Source organism: Melanerpes formicivorus, unplaced genomic scaffold (genome assembly GCF_026170545.1).
Source record: "Melanerpes formicivorus ecotype bairdi unplaced genomic scaffold, bMelFor1.0.p_v2 SCAF_162, whole genome shotgun sequence".
Classification (NCBI taxonomy): domain Eukaryota; kingdom Metazoa; phylum Chordata; class Aves; order Piciformes; family Picidae; genus Melanerpes; species Melanerpes formicivorus.
Genome location: NW_027142514.1, coordinates 469,853 through 488,426, shown reverse-complemented (window position 1 = coordinate 488,426; position 18,574 = coordinate 469,853). Strand labels below are relative to the sequence as shown.

Below are 18,574 nucleotides of genomic sequence, written 5' to 3'. Positions count from 1 at the left end.
GAGGGACACCCTGAGATGTGGGGGCTGTGGCAACGAGGCCAAGGCCACCCCACGAGGGTGCTGGGGGCATCCCAGGGGCTACAGGGGTGCCAAGGTCCTCCTGGGGAGCAGCGGGGGCTGTGGGGTGGGCACTCACATCTGTGATGATGGGCACCCCCAGGTGGGCCATGTTGGTGATGATCTCACTGTCCTCTGCTGGGATCTGGGCATGCTGGATCAGCTTGTTCAGGTTCTCCTCAGTGATGCCTGGAAAGGCAAGGGGGAAGGGGTGGCCTCCTGAGACACGTCTCCAGCAGGGACACAGCCCCTCTGCTGCCACCTCGGGGCACTTGGCCTGCTGGTGGTTGGTGAGACAGGGCTGGCCCTTCCCAGCTGGCTGCAGCCTGAGCAGTTAGCCAGCTGGAGCTGCCTGCCCCTGTGGGCAGCCCTGGCAGGTGCCCTGCTCACCGTTCTTGAGGAAGATGTAGAGCAGGATGATGCGGATCTTGTCGTAGGTGCTGACGTTCCCGTCCAGCAGGATGGGCACGATGGCCCTCATGGGGTCCTTGATCTTCTCCCCTTCAGCATCAGTGCCCATGGCCAGGTCCTGCAGGGAGCACCCATGCCCATGGTACCTCCAGCCAGGCGCTGGGCTGTGGGCAGGGGCTGCTGGCCCCAGCTGTGCCCGTGGTGGGGCTGGGGGCTGGGGCAGCTGGTACCTGCTCCACTCGGCAGAGCTTGTCCACTGTGCCCTGGTAGTGCTTCATGCAGTCCTCAGCCAGGTGCAGGTGGGTTGAGTACTGGGGAGACACAAGCACTGTGGTCATCACCCTTGCAGTGCTGGCAGCAGCCCAAGGTCTCCATGCAGCCACCCTGTCCTCAGCCCCCCACCCGTGGGACCCTCCAGGGAGAGCTGCCACGGCCCAGCCCTCAGGCTCAGCCCCAGCAGCTCTGCAGGGACATCCTCCCCTCCTCATACCTTGCTGAGCTCCTTCTGGTACTGGGGCATCTTCTTCAGCATCTGGGACAGGTCCCTCATGGTGGTCTGCAAAGGAAGGGGGACACAGTCACTCACCCTCTAGGGCTTGGGGACTGGGTAGGGAGAGGATGACTCTGTCAAGGACTGCTGTCCCCATGCAAGTCCCTCACGGGGGGTTGCTGCCATTGCTGGGTCTCCTCTGCAGCTGAGGAGCAGGGAGGGGTTTGCAGCCCTGCAGGCTGGAATGCCAGGAGCAGAAGTGCCCTGAGGACCATCTTCCAGCAACCCCACGTGCTCAGCTGAGGCTGAGATGGTGCTTCCAGCCCCTTGCCACTTCTACATCCTGTTGCCACCAGGGCCCACTCACTGCCACCAGGGTAGGGTCTCAGGAAGGGAACAAGCTAGGGACAGAGGCTGCTGCTGTGGGCTGCTCACAGCCCCTGTGCTGGGGGCAAACCCATGGTGCAGCACCCTCCCAAGGCATCCCATTGCCTCGGCCTAGGGTGTGGGGCCAGCACCCGGCAGCCATCAGGGGCCTGAGCCCTCTTGGCCCCTCACAGAGGTCCCTATTGGGTGCCCCCAGGAGCCACCAGCTGGGTGGGCACAGGCAGGTCACCTTATCGCCCGTGTTCATCCTCTTGCTTGAAGAGAACTCCTTCAGGGACCGAGTCACCTCCCTGGGGAGAGGAGGAGGGCAGGGATGTCAGCAGGGAGGGAACTCCAGCAGCAGGGGAGGGGCCAGCTGCCGGTGGGGACACTCACTGGGACACCTCAGCGATGTGTTTGTGGCGCAGGGTGACCCAGAGGTCATCGTCCTCGTCCAGCAGCACCTCCTTGATCCGAGCCTCCCCGATGCCGCTCGTCTCGTACCTGGCCAGGGGGTGGGAATGACACAGTGGGAACCAGGCTGGGCAGCACATGGGCCCTTGCCTGAGCTCCACTGAGCTGTGAGGAGGGAGGCAATCTCCTGGGCTCTTATTTCAAGTTGGTTTCACCTCTTGCCTTCTTGTATCAGCAACAGTGTGGCCAGCAGGAGCAGGGAGCTCATCCTGCCCTGTGCTCAGCACTGCTTAGGCCACACCTTGAGTCCTGTGTCCAGTTCTGGGCTCCTCAGGTTAGGAAAGATGTTGAGATGCTGGAAGGTGTCCAGAGAAGGGCAAGAAAGCTGGGGAGGGGTCTGGAGCACAGCCCTGTGAGGAGAGGCTGAGGGAGCTGGGGTTGCTTAGCCTGGAGAAGAGGAGGCTCAGGGGAGACCTTCTTGCTCTCTGCAACTCCCTGAAGGGAGGTTGTAGCCAGCTGGGGGTTGGTCTCTTCTCCCAGGCAAGCAGCACCAGAACAAGAGGACACAGTCTCAAGCTGTGCCAGGGTGAGGTTCAGGCTGGAGGTTAGGAAGAAATTCTTCCCAGAGAAACTGGCCATGGGAATGTGCTGCCCAGGGAGGTGGTGGAGTCACCATCACTGGAGGTGTTTAGCCTGGCTGAGGCATTTGGTGCCATGGGTTAGTTGATCAGATGGTGCTGGGTGATAGGTTGGACTTGATGATCCCTGAGTTCTTTCCCAACCTGGTCTATTCTATTCTATTCTATTCCCCCTTCTCAGGTGCTAAATGCTGGGAAAGGCCCAAGAGCTGAAGGCTGGAACAGCCCCTTTGGCACCAAGGACTGCTTTGGGTTGGAAGGGACCTTTAGAGGTCATCTAGCCCAACCTCCCTGCAGTCAGCAGAGACATCTTCACCCAGCTCAGGTTGCATCAGTCCTGCCCCTCACACCTGCCAGGCTGCAGGCAGGGACAGCTTCTCCCAGCTGATGACTGGTGATGCTGGAGGGATGCTGAGGCTCTGATTTCATGGCTCAGCTACAAATGCTGCTCAGGGGTGGGGTGTGGGGGGGCCCTGGGGGGCCAGCAGTGCCACACTCACTTGTAGACATCGTTCTCGATGGGCAGCAGGTCGTAGCTCATGGCCTGGAAGGTCAACTCGTGCAGCACTGGGGACGCAGGGTCAAAGCCACGGTCCAGGATGAGGAGCTGGGAGCGAGCCTTGTCCGGGCCCTGCAGAGCCAGGCAAGCCATCAGCACAGGGGCTGGGGCAAGATGAGGCCATTCTGGGGTCCCCACTCGGGGTCTGTGGCTGTGGCAGAGCTCGAGCAGGGCTTTGGGAGAGCACCCCCCCAGCACCCTCCCGCGGGGCTGCCGGCGCCGCTCACCTCGCCCATGGTGGGCTCGTCGGCCTTGTAGGCATCCAGCTTGTCCTGGATGAGCTGTGCCAGCATGGCATTGTCCTTGTAGTCCCTGGGAGAAGCAGGGGGAGAGGGAGAGGGATGGGAGGAGCTGCTGGTTTCCCTGGGCCACCTCAGGAGGGGCCTGAGCAGGTTCTGTTGCCCATTTCCATCTCTCCTTCCAGTGCTCCACTTTGCCTTGGGGCCACCTGGATTGCTGCCCCAGCCCACCCCTGCTCCCCACAGCACCATCGAGTCTGAGCCTCTGTGCACACCGACCACAGGTGCCTGTTCATCCCTCCACCTCCTCCATCCCTCTACCATCCCTCCTCCACCTCCATCCCTACACCATCCCTCCTCCCCCTCCATCCCTCCACCATCCCTCCACCTCCACCATCCCTCCTCCATCCCTCCACCATCCCTCCACCTCCTCCATCCCTCCAGCATCCCTCCTTCTCCACCATCCCTCCTCCTCCATCCCTCCACCATCCCTCCACCTCCTCCATCCCTCCACCTCCTCCTCCAGCCCTCCACCATCCTCCTCCTCCTCCATCCCTCCAGCATTCCTCCTTCTCCACCATCCCTCCCCCTCCATCCCTCCTCCTTCACCCCTCTTCCCCCTCCATCCCTCCTCCTCCTCCACTCCTCCTCCCCCTCCATCTCTCCTCCACCATCCCTCCACCTCCATCCCTCCACCCCCTCCTCCACCTCCATCCCTCCACCATCCTTCTTCCTCCATCCCTCCTCCCCCTCCATCCCCCCCTCCCCCTCCATCCGTCCTCCTCCACCTCCATCCCTCCACCATCTCTCCTCCCCATCTCTCCTCCTCCATCTCTCCTTCCCCACCCCTTCTCCATCCCTCCCCCTCCATCCCTCCTCCTCCATCCCTCCCCTTCCATCCCTCCTCCTCCTCCATCCCTCTCCCTCCTCCCCTTCCATCCCTCTTCCTGCACCTTCATCCCTCCTCTCCCTCCATCCCTCCTCCCCCATCCCTTTTCCATCCCTCCCCGTCCATCCCTCCACCCCTGTGCCCTCACCAGCCCCAGAGAGAGCAGAGGCTCATTCAGGCCCCATGCTGGGGTGGCCCCAGCTGCAGCAGGCTGGGGGTGGGAGGGCAGGGGCCCGGGGAGGGGGTGGCCTTACCCGCGGTACCGCACGGCCGGGTACTCCTTCAGCGTGGCGCAGAGCGTGGCGATCTGCTCCGCCAGGCGCTCCAGGATGGGGTTCTTCATCTGCGCCTTGTGGGGGCTGTAGAAGCTCTGGAAGGAGTCAGCTGAATCCAGGGAGTAGACCTGGGGGATGCAGCAGGAGGGAGGTTAGGAGGGATGTGCTCAGTGGGGTGTGGGGTGTCCCCAGGAGAGCAGCCCTGCAGGATGCCCCCGGGGGAGGTTGGGAGCCAGATTCAGCCCCAGGTGAAGGTCCTCAGCTGAGCCTGGGACCAGGCAGCTTGAGGACATCTCTTGGGCTTTTGGCTGCCAGCTCTGGACACCTTCCCCAGCTCCATGGCATGGCCTCTACCCATGTGTGGCCCCCAGAGAGAGCAGAGAGGGCAGGAGAGCCCTTGCCCACAGCATCACCTGCTCCATGGCATGGCCTCTACCCATGTGTGGCCCTTAGGGAGAGCAGTGGGAGCAGGAGAGCCCTTGCCCACAGCATCACCTGCTCCATGGCATGGCCTCTACCCATGTGTGGCCCCCAAGGAGAGCAGTGGGGGCAGGAGAGCCCTTGCCCACAGCATCACCTGCTCCATGGCATGGCCTCTACCCATGTGTGGCCCTTAGGGAGAGCAGTGGGAGCAGGAGAGCCCTTGCCCACAGCATCACCTGCTCCCAGACTCAGGGCCAAGTGGGGACACACTGCTGCACAGCTGTGCCACCAGTGAAGACCAGAAGCCAGTTTGGGCACATGTGGGGCTGCCAGGAGGCCATCCCCTGCCTGCCTGCCCCCCAGAAACCCCGATGCTCGAAGGGTTAATGGTGCCAGGCAGGTCTGCCACCATCTGTCCCTCCCTGTCCCCACGTCTTCAGCAGGGGCAGATGGCCCTGGGCCGATGCCCTTGGCTGGGGCCCATGCTGGGAGGGGCACAGAGGCTGCCAAGGCAGCTGCTGGCACAGGGCCAGGGCACAGCGCCTGCTAAATCCCTGCCGAGGATCAGCCCTGAGAAGCGATCGAAGGAGACAGGGAAAGGAGCTGGGCTGGGAGAGGGCTGAGAGCCTCTTACACAAACCCCACGGGCTGGGGAAGGACCTGGAGCATCCCTCTGCCCTCCCAGCCCCCTGGCCCACCCCTGGGGACGGTGCCCAGCCCAGCCTCACCTGGGACTCGGAGGGCAGGAAGGCAATGTTGATCTCGGTCAGGGTTTTGATGACCTTGGCCGCTCGGGATTTCACCAGCTCGTTGAAGAGGGCATCAGGGCAGGCTGCAAGGGGAGGAAGAGGAGGAGGAGGGTAGCTCAGCACTCCAGCACCCTCCAGCCTCAGCTGTGTTAGGGACAGGGAGTCCATGCTGGCTGTTTCCTGGAGGAGGGCTGGCTGCCAGCAGCGCTGCCCTGGGGCACAGCGACCCAGCCGGCCCTTGGGGAGCAGCTGATGGGAACCACCCAGGGCCATGGGCAGGACAGGGCTGCCACACAGCCACTGAGTGGTAGGAGCTGGAAGGGATCTCTGAAGATCAAGTCCAACATCCCCCTGCCAGAGCAGGATCACACAGGAACAGGTCCAGGTGGGCCCCTGGTCGGCTCCTTCTCGTTTTGGCCATGGGCAGGTGGGGGTTAGGGATGCCTGGGGAGCGGGGTGGGAGCTGCCAGCCCCTGGTACTCACAGTCAGTGAAGAAGACATGGGCAGCTCTGTACTTGGAGGTGGGGGGATCCTTGAAGTCGTTGATGAGGGAGTGGATGGACTGGAAGAGAGAAGGGAGCAGCTGGGCTGGGCAGGGTGGCACCGCGGGCGTCTCACCCGGCTCACCCCGCGCCCTCCCTCCCGCCTCGGGCCCAGCGCTGCCCCTCTGGTTCACCGCCCTGGAGGCCTCACTGGAGCCAAGCTGCCGTCCCCCCAGCCTGCCCCCAGCCCACAGCAGTGTCCCCACGGCCTGTGCCTCACCTTCTCAGAGGGGGTGATGAGATAGACAGCCTCCAGGCTGGGCAGCGGCTCCCGGCGCTTGTTGATGTCTTCCACAACTGGGGGAGGGAAACAGGGATGGGGGTGGGCAGGGCCAGAGGGCTGTGGGGGCTGCTGGGTGTCCCATGGCACTACAGCACCAGCCCTGCCAATCCTTCTGTGCCCAGAACACCCCCAGCTGCTCACCCCTGCCCACCCAGGAGCTGGGGCAGGGGCTGTCCCCAGCCCAGCCCTGTGGTGCCCTGCTGGGGCTGTGTGTGGGGGGTGGGTCCTGGGGGATGCTGCTGGATTTGGCTGCCTGCTCCTGTGCTGCTGTTGCTTTGGGTTATTGTCACATCCCCTGCTGAAGGGGACAGCACAGGGCTGATGCTCTGGTGGCACCAGGCTGGGGAAACCACCACCCTCCCCCCCAACCACCTCCTCCTGAAGCACTTTCTGGGGGTTCCATCTCCTTTCTGAGTGCTGCAGGGAGCTGTTTATAGGGCTGACATAAAATACCACCTGGGCTCCTCCTCAGCCTGAGATACTGCCAGGAGAAAAGGGCTTTGAGCCCCAGCAGCCAAGGAGCAAGGAGCAAGGCTGTGGAACCCCAGGCTGGCAGGGAGGCAGCCGGCCATGAGCAGCACTGTCTCCAGCCCAAGCGGCATGGGGCTGGCTGGGGGCCATGCCACGGCCTCCACTGGCTCCTGCCAGCCTGGAGAAGCCTTTGGGGGGTGTGCTGGTCCAGAGGGAGGGAGGTGCTGGGAGCTGGCACTCACTGGTGATGCCCTCTGTCATGATGTCTGTCATCTTGCAGCAGGAGGACAGCATGCGCATGCTGAGCTGGTCCACCACCAGCACCTGGGGACAGAGGCTGTGTCAGCTGCCAGCACAGCAGGCAGGCAGGCAGGGAGCAGCCCTTCCCCACCCTTGGGGGCTCCCTGCCCACACCTACCCCCTGCCCTGCTTTCCTGCCCTCCACCCTCCTCCTCCTCCCTCCTCTCCTGAGCCCACCAGGCGTCGGTGCTCACCTTCCATTCGCCCTTCTTCTTCACCTTGCGGATCACATCGTGCATGATCTCTGCAAGAGAGGAGAGAGGAGGGGGCTCAGCACCCCAGGTGTGCCCTGCAGCACCCCAGGTGTGCCCTGCAGCACCCAAAGTGTGCCCTGCAGCACCCCAAGTGTGCCCTGCAGCACCCCAGGGCCTGCTGGCAGCAGCAAGGAATAACCCCCCCTCCCCATCTCCTGGGTAGGATGCCCCTGCCCATGGCAGGGAGGTTGGAGCTAGATGATCTCCAAGGTCCCTTCCAACCCAAACCACTCTGTGAATCTGTGAACTGTGGGGCCACAGTGAGCCCCACTCCCCTAATGCCTCTCCTGGGGATGTGGGGAGGAGATGGAGGTGTTTTGGGCTACCCAGGGAGGGGCAGTCCCCCCCCCCAGCCCTGTTTGTCTCTCATGCTCATCACTGCCAGAGGGGTGCTGGGGAGCCCTGGGCCGGCAGACGGGCGCGGGGTGCACGGTGGGGGAGCCTGGAGCCATCCCACACTCCTCAGCCCTAATCCCAAGCCCTGGGCAAACAGCAGCAGCTTAAGAGCTGCTTTTAGAAACAAGAATCAGGCAGCCTGAGCCTGTTCCTTGTAATCCTGAGCCTGCTCCTTGTAATCCCTCCCAATCCCAGCCCAGCCTGCCGCCCGCCCCCGCCTTACGCAAGCCGCCCGCAGACCCCGCACCCAGGCGCCCCTCGGGGCTGGGGACACCCTGTGCCTGCACCCCCGGCCACAGACACCCCACTGCTGCTCTGGGGTGGCCAGGCTAAGGCCACACAAGCCCCAGCTGCAGGATGGGGAGGTCACCTTCTGGGGCTGGCAGGGAGAAAGGAGGGCTTGAGCCTCACAAGCGTCACAGAGCAGCTGAGGTTGGAAGGGACCTCAGAGATCACAGAATCAGTCAGGGTTGGAAGGGACCACAAGGATCAGCCAGTTCCAGCCCCCCTGCCATGGGCAGGGACACCCCACACTAGATCAGCCTGCCCAGAGCCTCATCCAGCCTGGACTCGATGATCCTTGAGGTCATTTCCAACCTTAGTTATACTGTGATACTGTGATACCTCCAGGGACGGGGCCTCAACCACCTCCCTGCACAACCCATTCCAGGCCTTCACCACTCTCATGGGGAAGAACTTCCTCCTCCCCTCCAGCCTCAATCTCCCCACCTCCAGCTTCATTCCATTCCCCCTACTCCTATCACTGCCTGAGATCCTGAGCAGTCCCTCCCCAGCCTTCCTGTAGCCCCCTTCAGATCCTGGAAGGCCACAATGAGGTCACCTGGGAGCCTTCTCTTCTGCAGACTGAACAGCCCCAACTCCTTCAGTCTGTCCTCACAGCAGAGCAGCTCCAGCCCTCTGCTCATCCTCCTGGCCCTGCTCTGGACACCTTCCAGCACCTCCAGATCCCTCTTGTCATAGGGGCTCCAGAACTGGAGGCAGTACTGCAGGTGGGGTCTCCCCAGAGCTGAGCAGAGGGGGAGGATCACCTCCCTTGCCCTGCTGGCCACACTTCTCCTGCTGCAGCCCAGGCTCTGGTTGGCTTTCTGGGCTGCAAGTGCACACTGAGAGCTCCTGGTGAGCTTCTCCTTCTCCAGCACCCCCAAGGCTCTCTCCTCAGGGATGCTTTCCAGCCAGTCCCTGCCCAGCCTGGATTTGTGCCTGGGATTGCCTCAGTCATCTACTCCAAGCTCTCAACCACAGTTGGCTGCTCAAGGCCTCATCCAGCCTGGCCTTCAACAACCCCAGGCAGGAGGCAGCCACAGCCTCCCTGGGCAGCCTGTGCCAGTCTCACCACCCTCACGCTCAAGAACTTCTTCCTCAGCCCCAGTCTAACCCTGCTCTGCCTCAGCTTCAAACCATTCCCCCTGGTCCTGGCTCCAGACCCCTCAGGAGAAGTCCTTCTGCAGCCTTCCTGCAGGATCCCTTCAGGTCCTGGCAGGCAGCTCGGAGGTCCCCCTGGAGCCTTCTCTTCCCCAGGCTGCACAGCTCCAGCTCCCTCAGCCTGTGCTCACAGCAGAGCTGCTCCAGCCCTGGCAGCATCTCTGTGGCCTCCTCTGGCCTCACTCCAGCAGCTCTGAGTCCTTCTCCTGCTGGGGACAGCAGAGCTGGAGGCAGGGCTGGAAGTGGGGTCTGAGTGGAGCAGAGCCAAGGGGCAGAACCCCCTCTCCTGCCCTGCTGCCTAAACATCTGCTGGGGGACACGAGGTGCCCCCACCTGGAGGTGGTTGGGGGGGGTCCCTGGAGGTCCCTTTCTCACCCTGGCTGATGAGGCATCACCCTCCAAAGAGCAGGGACACACTTAGGCACTTCCCCCTGAGCCTGGGAGCAGCCACACCATCTCCACCTCCAGGGACAGGGATGGAAAAGGCCATCTTAAACAGACAAAGAAGTGAGAATGCAGGGGTGTGGGGAGATGGTGGGGAGGGTCTCACCCTGCCTGCCCTGGCCTTGAGACCCTTCCCCCATGGGAGTGACCCCAAGGGTGCTGAACCCCTGGGTCAAGCTCAGTTTGGGTTTGGTTGGGGAAGCCTGGGGACCAGATTTGTGCCAAGGCTGGAGGGAGGTGGGCAGAAGGGACTGGCCTGGGAGAGTTCTGCTCCTGGGGGCTGCTGAACTGGGAGGAGGCAGCCCAGCTGCCCAGCTCTGCCCTCCTCTTGGGATCTGGACTGGAGCAGGAGGGGCAGTTCCAGCTGGGGCCTCACAGCCACTCTGTGCCAAATGGAACATCCTCACAGGGAGAGCAGCAGGGCCCTGCCTGGCCCAGCACAGCCCCAGCCCCCCGGGGTGATGCTCCCCAGGCTCTGCCCACCCTGCTGGGCTCATTCACTGTCCTCCAGCCAGCAAGCCTGTAGCACCCCAGGGGGCTCTGAGCTGTGGCACTGGGGTGGGGACTGGTGCCAGGAGGGATAAAGTGTGAGCCTGGCAGCATCACTGGTCTGGGGCTGCCCTGCTGTAGGCCTTGGAGGCAGCTGCTCCCACCACTGCACATCCATCTCCTTCCCCAGGACACCATCACCAGGGAGGGGCCAGAAGGATGCTGGCCCTGAGCTGCTGATCCTGCCTGCCCTTGCTCACATTCCTTGGAGCCCCTCCATCAGTGCAGGGCACAGGGGGCACCTCTGGGCCAGGGGGAGGGGAAGGAGGGTGACTGGGCACAGTGGGGATGGGGTCTGTACCCCTGAGCTGGGTGCTGCTGGTGGGGAGAGGCTGCTGCCTGCAGCCAGCCCAGGCCACCCAAAACTGAACTGCCCTCTGCCATGGGCACTGGCCCTGGCCCTGCTCCCTGCTCCTTCACTAGAGCAGGAGCAGGGATGGGAAGGCAGGATGCCAGTGCATCCCTACTCCTCCTCCACTCATGACCCAGGTTTGGCTCCTTCCCTGGAGCAAGGATCCAGGGATGCCACTGCTGTTTACATCCCCCACCAGCAACCCCACCACAAACACCAGGGTGAGGCCTGGGGGGGCCATGGGCATGGCCCAGGTGCTGGAACAGGTCAAGGTCTGGCTGGGAGCAGCCAGAAGAAATCCTGCCCCTGAGATGGGAATCCTGCTTTGCTCCAGGGCTGGGAGGGGAAGGAAGGAAGGAAGGAAGAAGGAGGTGTCCTGGGGCCCAGGGGAAAGTGCTGTTGGTGCTAAGGTTCCTGTTGCTGAGTGGTGTGGTGCTCCAGCACCCTGCATTTGCTGTGGAGAGGTAGAGGACAGGGACCAGGGCAGGGGAGCCAGAAAAAGCTCTCCCTACAGAGCTGCCTCAGCCAGCCCCAAGCTGTTGCTCACCAGGGTAGTGGCTGCAGGGAGGAGTTTGTCCTGAGAGGCTGGCCACACTGCATGGCTGCAGGCAGAGCTGGATGAGTGCAATGCAGGCAGCATCTGTCCCATCACCCAGGATGGGCCTCTGGAGCAGACCTGGGGCCTCTGGATGTGACTGCTATGAGCTTTTTGATTTCAGGGTGCTGCCCCATCAGCAGTGGGTACCAGCCCTGCTCCCAGCCTGCTGCAGAGCAGCCCTGGCACAGCCCTTCTCTACACCAACATCCTCTCCTACCTCCACCATGGGTCAAGGTCGAAGATCTACTCTTCCACCAGCTGCCAGAGCCAGCTCAGAGCCCAGGCAGGCTTGGGAAAGCAGCAGATCCACAAAGCATCCTCCTAGGAGGCTCCAGGGCCCTGGCAAACCCCAGGAGGGCAGAAGCCAGAGCAGAACAGAAGGCTGAGGTTGCAGGGTGCTCTTTGGAGGAGACATGGCCAGGACCTGCACCTCCTGTGGAAAACCACCTGGGAGCAGTTACTGGTGGGGCTTGGCCTCTGCTCCCAAGGAACTAGAGGAGAACAAGAGGGAAAGGCCTCCAGCTGCAGCAGGGGAGGGTTAGGCTGGGCAGCAGGAACAGGGTTGTGAGGCTCTGGCCTAGGGAGGTGGTGGAGTCCCCATCCCCAGAGGGGTTTAAGAGCAGTGCAGGTGCAGTGGCTAGGGCTTGGTGCTGGGCTTGGTAGAGCAGGGTTAATGGTTGGACTCGATGACCCTGAAGGTCTTTCCCAACCTCAATGATTCCATGAGACCCTTAGGGTTCCTTGAAGCAATCAGGGAGCCTCCTGGCTAGGGAAAAAGAGTCTGCTAGGACTTGGGTTGGGCCAAAGGGGCAACACCAAACACTGCAGGCAGCCAGGGCTGGCATGGAAAGGGTGGAACAGGAGGGAATGCAGAGGTCAAAAGGTACAGTCCAACAGGGTACAGCTGCTCCCTGGGGCTCTTCTGGCCAAGGTGGAGCTGGAGCCACAAGTCTGAAGGTTAGAGCTTAGAAGACACCCAGGCTCAGAGCAGGGCAGGTTCCAAGCAGGCTCTCTGGAAGGGCTCATCCAAGCAGGAGAAGGGATGGCAGCACTGCCAGGCTGAGCAATGCCAGCACTGCCAGGATGGGCAGTGCCAGCAAGGCACCTTGAGCCAACCCTGCACTCAGCTGCAGGGTCAGCAACAGGCTCCCAGGGGAGATGGCAACTCCTCCCTGCCCCAGGCTCCTCAAGTCAAGCCTGGCCATCCCCTCACAAACAATATTCTCACATCCCCTGCACCGTGGCCTTCCAGTGCCTGGAGGGGGCTACAGGAAAGCTGGGGAGGGACTTTTGAGGGTGTCAGGGAGGGATAGGACTGGGGGGGATGGAGCAAAACTAGGAATGGGGAGATTGAGATTGGATGTGAGGAAGAAATTGTTCCCCATGAGGGTGGTGAGAGCCTGGCACAGGTTTGCCCAGGGAGGTGGTGGAAGCTTCATCCCTGGAGGTGTTTGCAGCCAGGCTGGATGTGGCTGTGAGCAACCTGCTGTGGTGTGAGGTGTCCCTGCCCATGGCAGGGGGGTTGGAACTGGCTGAGCCTTGAGGTCCCTTCCAACCCTGACAGTTCTGTGATTCTCTGAGCAGGTCAGATGTTGCCACCTGTGTCCCCATACAGCCTGGCCAGAGTTCCTGGGCTCTAACATCAGTCAGTGATGCTCACAGTCAAGCTTATCTTGTAGATAAACCAAGTTATGGAAGGGGGGTGGGGGTTGGGGGTGGTAAATATGCAGATCTCATCCAGTGCCTTCACCACAGGGCTTGCCCAGCCCCACCACACCGCAGGCTTCCTTCAGGCTGGAAGCATCTGAATTACAACTCCTATCCACAACAGCCAATGCAGACAGCTCTGGAATGAGACAACATCAGTGCCTATGGACTAGGAGCAGAATGGAATTAACCAGGTTGCAAAAGACCTCAGAGATCATCAAGTCCAACCTATCACCCAGCACCATCTGATCAACCAAACCATGGCACCAAGTGCCTCAGCCAGGCTCTTCCTAAACACCTCCAGAGATGGGGACTCCACCACCTCCCTGGGCAGCACATCCCATGGCCAATCTCTCTTGCTGGGAAGAATTTCTTCCTCACCTCCAGCCTAAACCTCCCCAGGCACAGCTTGAGACTGTGTCCTCTTCTTCTGGTGCTGCTTGCCTGGGAGAAGAGACCAACCCCCACCTGGCTGCAACCTCCCTTCAGGGAGTTGCAGAGAGCAAGAAGGTCTCCCCTGAGCCTCCTCTTCTCCAGGCTAAGCAACCCCAGCTCCCTCAGCCTCTCCTCACAGGGCTGTGCTCCAGACCCCTCCCCAGCTTTCCTGCCCTTCTCTGGACACCTTCCAGCACCTCAACCTCTCTCTCAATGTCCTTCTTAAACTGAGGAGCCCAGAAGTGGACACAGGACTCAAGGTGTGGCCTAAGCAGTGCTGAGCACAGGGCACAAGGACTTCCCTGCTCCTGCTGGCCACACTGTTCCTGATGCAGGCCAGGATGCCCTTGGCCTTCTTGGCCACCTGGGCACACTGCAAGCTCATGTTCAGCCTCCTATCACCCAGCACCCCCAGGTCCCTCTCTGCCTGGCTGCTCTCAGCCACTCTGACCCCAGCCTGTAGCACTGCCTGGGGTTGTTGTGGCCAATGTGCAGCCCCTGGCACTTGGATGTGCTCAGTCTCCTGCCCTTGGACTCTGCCCATCTGCCCAGCCTGGCAAGGTCCCTCTGCAGAGCCCTTCTGCCCTCTAACAGCTCAACTCCTGCCCCCAGCTTGCTGTCATCTGCAAACTTACTGCTGATGGACTCAATCCCCTCCTCCAGGTCATCAATAAGCACATCTCACCCCCAAACAAAACACCTCCAGAGCTCTTGAGCTACATGCACCTGCAGAGGACAATGCTGGAGAGCAACCAGGTCCACCCCCCAGCACACCACCTGCAGTTAAGCTCCTTCCTGGGGTATGAAAATGCCTCCCTGCATCCTCTTCAAGCAGGGTCAGGAGCTGGTGGCATGGTGGCCTAGTAGGACCCAAGCCCACACATCACTCCAAGAGGCTTAGCCTCTGTTATTTAGCCCAAGCTGCCTTTCTCCAGTCCTTCCTTGCCTGGCTTGCTGACGGCAACAGCAACCAGCCCCACGCCTCCAGCTGCTTCTGGGGTGAAGAAGGTCCAACCCTGCCACCCCCTGTGCCCACCCCAACAAAGCTGTGGCCAGGCCTGAGCTGGACCATTTGGTGCTGCCCCAGGCCTGTTATCCTGCTTCAGAAAGCCTGAGAGGTAAGGAGCAGCCCTGAGCTCCAGTTTGAAGCAGTAAAACCTTGTCCTGGCCACCACCCCACCCTGCAGCACCAGGGGTGTTGCAACCAAGGAACACTGCTGCTCTAGAGCTGGCCCAGCCTGGCCTGTGCCAGCAGCAATCCTTTGCAGCAATGCAGGAGAACAAACTCCTGCTGCTTGCTGGGACCTGGTGTGCTGCACACCTTGGCCTGCCCTGCTGAGGGATGGTGGAGCTGCTCTATGGATGGCCAGCAGCCTGAAGGACTTCTCCTAGGTCCTACAGGAGAGGACCATGGGCTTTTCCCTCCCTCACAGGCCAGGGCTCAGTCCTGTGTCCAGTTCTGGGCCCCTCAGGTTAGGAAGGAGGTTGACTTGCTGGAACGAGTCCAGAGAAGGGCAACAAAGTTGGTGAGGGGTTTGGAGCACAGCCCTGTGAGGAGAGGCTGAGGGAGCTGGGGTTGCTTAGCCTGGAGAAGAGGAGACTCAGGGGAGACCTTATTGCTCTCTACAACTACCTGAAGGGAGGTTGTAGACAGGCAGAGGTTGGTCTCTTCTCCCAGGCAGCCAGCACCAGAACAAGAGGACACAGTCTCAGGCTGCGCCAGGGGAGGTTCAGGCTGGAGGTCAGGAGGAAGTTCTACACAGAGAGAGTGATTGCCCACTGGAATGGGCTGCCTGGGGAGGTGGTGGAGTCACCGTCATTGGAGGTGTTCAGGAGGAGACTTGACAGGGTGCTTGGTGCCATGGGTTAGTTGATTAGGTGGTGTTGGATGATAGGTTGGACGTGATGATCTTGAAGGTCTCTTCCAACCTGGTCTATTCTATTCTATTCTATTCTATTCTATTCTATTCTATTCTATTCTATTCTATTCTATTCTATTCTATTCTATTCTATTCTATTCTATTCTTCCACTCTCCTCCAGCCTGGGATCCTGGGCCACAGAGCAGCCCTGGAGAGCTGCATCACAGTGAACCCAGGCTGAGGTTTGCTCCAGAGCCACTTCTCTTGGAAAGCTGTCAGGATGCATCTCCCAAGGCAGGGATGTTTGGGTTGGGTTGGCTTGGCAACTGCTTCTTTCTCTGCTGCTTCATTAACTGATTGCTCAAGACAGTGTGAGTGTTCCAGGGACACAACCACCTCTGAATGGAGTGCAGCACAGATCCACCTCAGGGCATCCTCAGGGAGGGGATCTCTAGGGGCCAAGGTACCACCCCCAAGCAGACCCAAAGAAAACAGGCCCAGAGGATGGCAGGAAGGCCAGCAGGGCATTGAGAGTTCAGCTGCAGGAGGCAAAGCCCAGCTGATGTCCTCCAGTGCAGCTCAGAGCCACCTCAGGGATGATGGATGAGGCCTTGGATGAGCAGGGCTGGTGGGAGGTGTCCCTGCCCACAGCAGGGGGGGTTGGAGCTGGATGAGCTTTAAGGTCCCTTCCAACCCAACCCATTCTATGAATCTATGACTAGAGTCTGGAGACCACTGTGTGCAAGCAAACCTGGAGCATCCCCCCTGCAGCAGCTCACACCCTGCTCTGGACTCTCACTGGAGCCCACCTGGATGACCTCAGCCCTCCTGGAGGACACATTCCTCACCCAGGAACCTGCTGATGGTGCAGCCTGGCTGCCATCCAGCTGGAACAAGCCCTGCACAGGAAGAACTGCCCAGGGCCAGCTTCACCCTTCCCTGCCCAACCCTGGCTGAGGTGCACTTGGGATATTGATGATCTGGAGGAGGGCACTGAGTCCATCAGCAGTAAATGTGCAGATGACACCAAGCTGGGGCAGGAGCTGATCTGTTAGAGGGTAGGAGAGCTCTGCAGAGAGACCTTGCCAGGCTGGGCAGATGGGCAGAGGCCAAGGGCAGGAGACTGAACACAGCTTAGAGCAAGGTGATGCACTTTGACCACAGCAACCCCAGGCAGTGCTACAGGCTGGGGACAGAGTGGCTGAGAGCTGCCAGGCAGAGAGGGACCTGGGGGTGCTGATTGACAGCAGCTGAACATGAGCCAGCAGTGTGCCCAGGTGGCCAAGAAGGCTAAGGGCATCCTGGCCGGCATCAGGAAGAGTGTGGCCAGCAGGAGCAGGGAAGTCCTTTTGCCCTGTGCTCAGCACTGCTTAGGCCACACCTTGAGTCCTGTGTCCAGTTCTGGGCTCCTCAGTTACAGAAGGACATTGAGAGACTTGAAGGTGTCCAGAGAAGGGCAAGAAAGCTGGGGAGGGGTCTGGAGCACAGCCCTGTGAGGAGAGGCTGAGGGAGCTGGGGTTGCTTAGCCTGGAGAAGAGGAGGCTCAGGGGAGACCTTCTTGCTGTCTACAACTACCTGAAGGGAGGTTGGAGCCAGGTGGGGGTTGGTCTCTTCTCCCAGGCAAGCAGCACCAGAACAAGAGGACACAGTCTCAAGCTCTGCCAGGGGAGGTTTAGGCTGGAGGTTAGGAGGAAGTTCTATACAGAGAGAGGGATTGGCCACGGGAATGTGCTGCCCAGGGAGGTGGTGGAGTCCCCATCCCTGGAGGTGTTCAGGGGGAGACTTGATGGGGTGCTTGGTGCCATGGGTTAGTTGTTTAGGTGGTGTTGGATTGGTTGATGGGTTGGACTTGATGATCTTGAAGATCTCTTCCAACCTGGTTTATTCTGTTTCTTCTATCCTGCCATGCAGAGCAGCCCTGCACATCACCCCCAGGGCTGCTGCTGCTGCTGGAGAGGCCACGTGTCAGAGCCAGGCTGAGCAGCTTTGGTGCTGCTCTGGGGACCTGCAGAGCCCTGCTGCCTGGGCTCCAGCTCCCAGGGTCAGTCACAGTGATGGCAGTAACCTGTGATTAATTCCTCCTCTTCCTATTTGCACTGCTCTCAGGAAGGATGAATGCACTCAGACCTGCTGGCCACAGCCATGGGAACCCTGCACAGCCCAGAGAGGAGCAGAGAAGAGACCTGCAGAGCTTAGAACCATAGAACTGGTTGGCTTGGAAGGTTGGAAAAGGCCTTTAAGAGCATCCAGTCCCAAGCATTGTTTAGCTGGTGCTGAACCAAGGGCCTCAGCACCACATCTCTGCAGCTTTCCAGCACCTCCAGGGACAGGGATTCAGTCACCTCCCTGGGCAGCCTGTGCCAGCCTTTGACACCCTTGCAGTGAAGAATGGTCAACATAATGGCCAACCTAAGCCTCTCCTGGGGCAACCTCAGCCCATTTCCTCTTGCCCTATCACTTGTCCCTTACAAGAACAGACTGACCCCCACCTGCCTCCAACCTCCTCTCAGGGAGCTGTAGAGAGCCAGAAGGTCACAATCACAGAATCCTTTGGGCTGGAGAAGATCTTGAAGCTCACTGAGGACAACCATTCTCTAACTCTACCATCAGCCATGGCCCTCAGCACCACATCTCTGCAGCTTTTCAGCACCTCCAGGGATGGGGATTCAGTCACCTCCCTGGGCAGCCTTTGAGAGCCCTTGCAGTGAAGAAGTTTCTTCTAATGTCCAACCTAAGCCTCCCCTGGTGCAACTTGAGGCCATTTCCTCTTCTCCTATGGAGGACAGACCAACCCCCACCTCACTCCCAGCTCCTTGCAGAGAGCTGTAGAGAGCCAGAAGCTCTCCCCTCAGCCTCCTTTTCCCCATGCTGAACAACCCCAGGTCCCTCAGCTGCTCCTCCCCAGACCTGTTCCCCATTTCTTCATTTTTCCTGCCAGATGGGAACCACCCAGGAGCCAAATGCCCCTGAGGGCAGAGATGGAGGACACCACATGCCAGGGCTGTGCCCACAGCCCAGCGATGATGCTCAGGAGGATGGAGAGGGAGATGGGAAGTTTCCTTTGCTACCCAACCTAAACCTCCCCTGGTGCAACTTGGGGCCATTTCCTCTTGTCCTGTCACTCAAAAGCACTGCAAGAGGCCCAAGAGGAAATGAGGGAAATGAAAAGGCCTGAAGGCACCCACAGATAGCCCTCACTGACCACACTGGAGACAGAGGCAAAACTCAAGAGGGTTCTCCCTGGGGGGATCACTCCTGGCACAGTTTCCTCAGCTCTGCACAAGGCCCTGGGACCTGAGCAGAGTTTCCCCATTTGGGTACAGCCAAGGGGCCACAGAGCTTTTGTAACCAGGAGGTGACAGCCTTCAGTGACACTTATGACAGAATCAATAAGGTTGGAAAAGACCTCAGAGATCATCAAGTCCCACC

At 60.5% G+C, this 18,574-nt stretch overlaps 1 protein-coding gene across 2 annotated transcripts in view; it reads right to left on the bottom strand.

Annotated features, from left to right (window-relative positions):
• Positions 1–18,574, bottom strand: part of STXBP1 (syntaxin binding protein 1) — a 37,208-nt gene that overhangs the window by 11,349 nt on the left and 7,285 nt on the right. For both annotated transcript variants that reach the window (XM_068168974.1, XM_068168975.1), the window contains exons 2-15: positions 7,302–7,351; positions 7,050–7,131; positions 6,274–6,350; positions 5,995–6,073; positions 5,490–5,593; positions 4,318–4,466; positions 3,163–3,247; positions 2,877–3,007; positions 1,721–1,828; positions 1,575–1,635; positions 959–1,024; positions 699–779; positions 448–586; positions 137–246 (exon numbers count right to left, since the gene is read on the bottom strand). In XM_068168974.1, the coding sequence (XP_068025075.1) occupies positions 137–246; positions 448–586; positions 699–779; positions 959–1,024; positions 1,575–1,635; positions 1,721–1,828; positions 2,877–3,007; positions 3,163–3,247; positions 4,318–4,466; positions 5,490–5,593; positions 5,995–6,073; positions 6,274–6,350; positions 7,050–7,131; positions 7,302–7,351 (1,322 nt within the window). The remainder of the gene's footprint in view (positions 1–136; positions 247–447; positions 587–698; positions 780–958; positions 1,025–1,574; positions 1,636–1,720; positions 1,829–2,876; positions 3,008–3,162; positions 3,248–4,317; positions 4,467–5,489; positions 5,594–5,994; positions 6,074–6,273; positions 6,351–7,049; positions 7,132–7,301; positions 7,352–18,574) is intronic.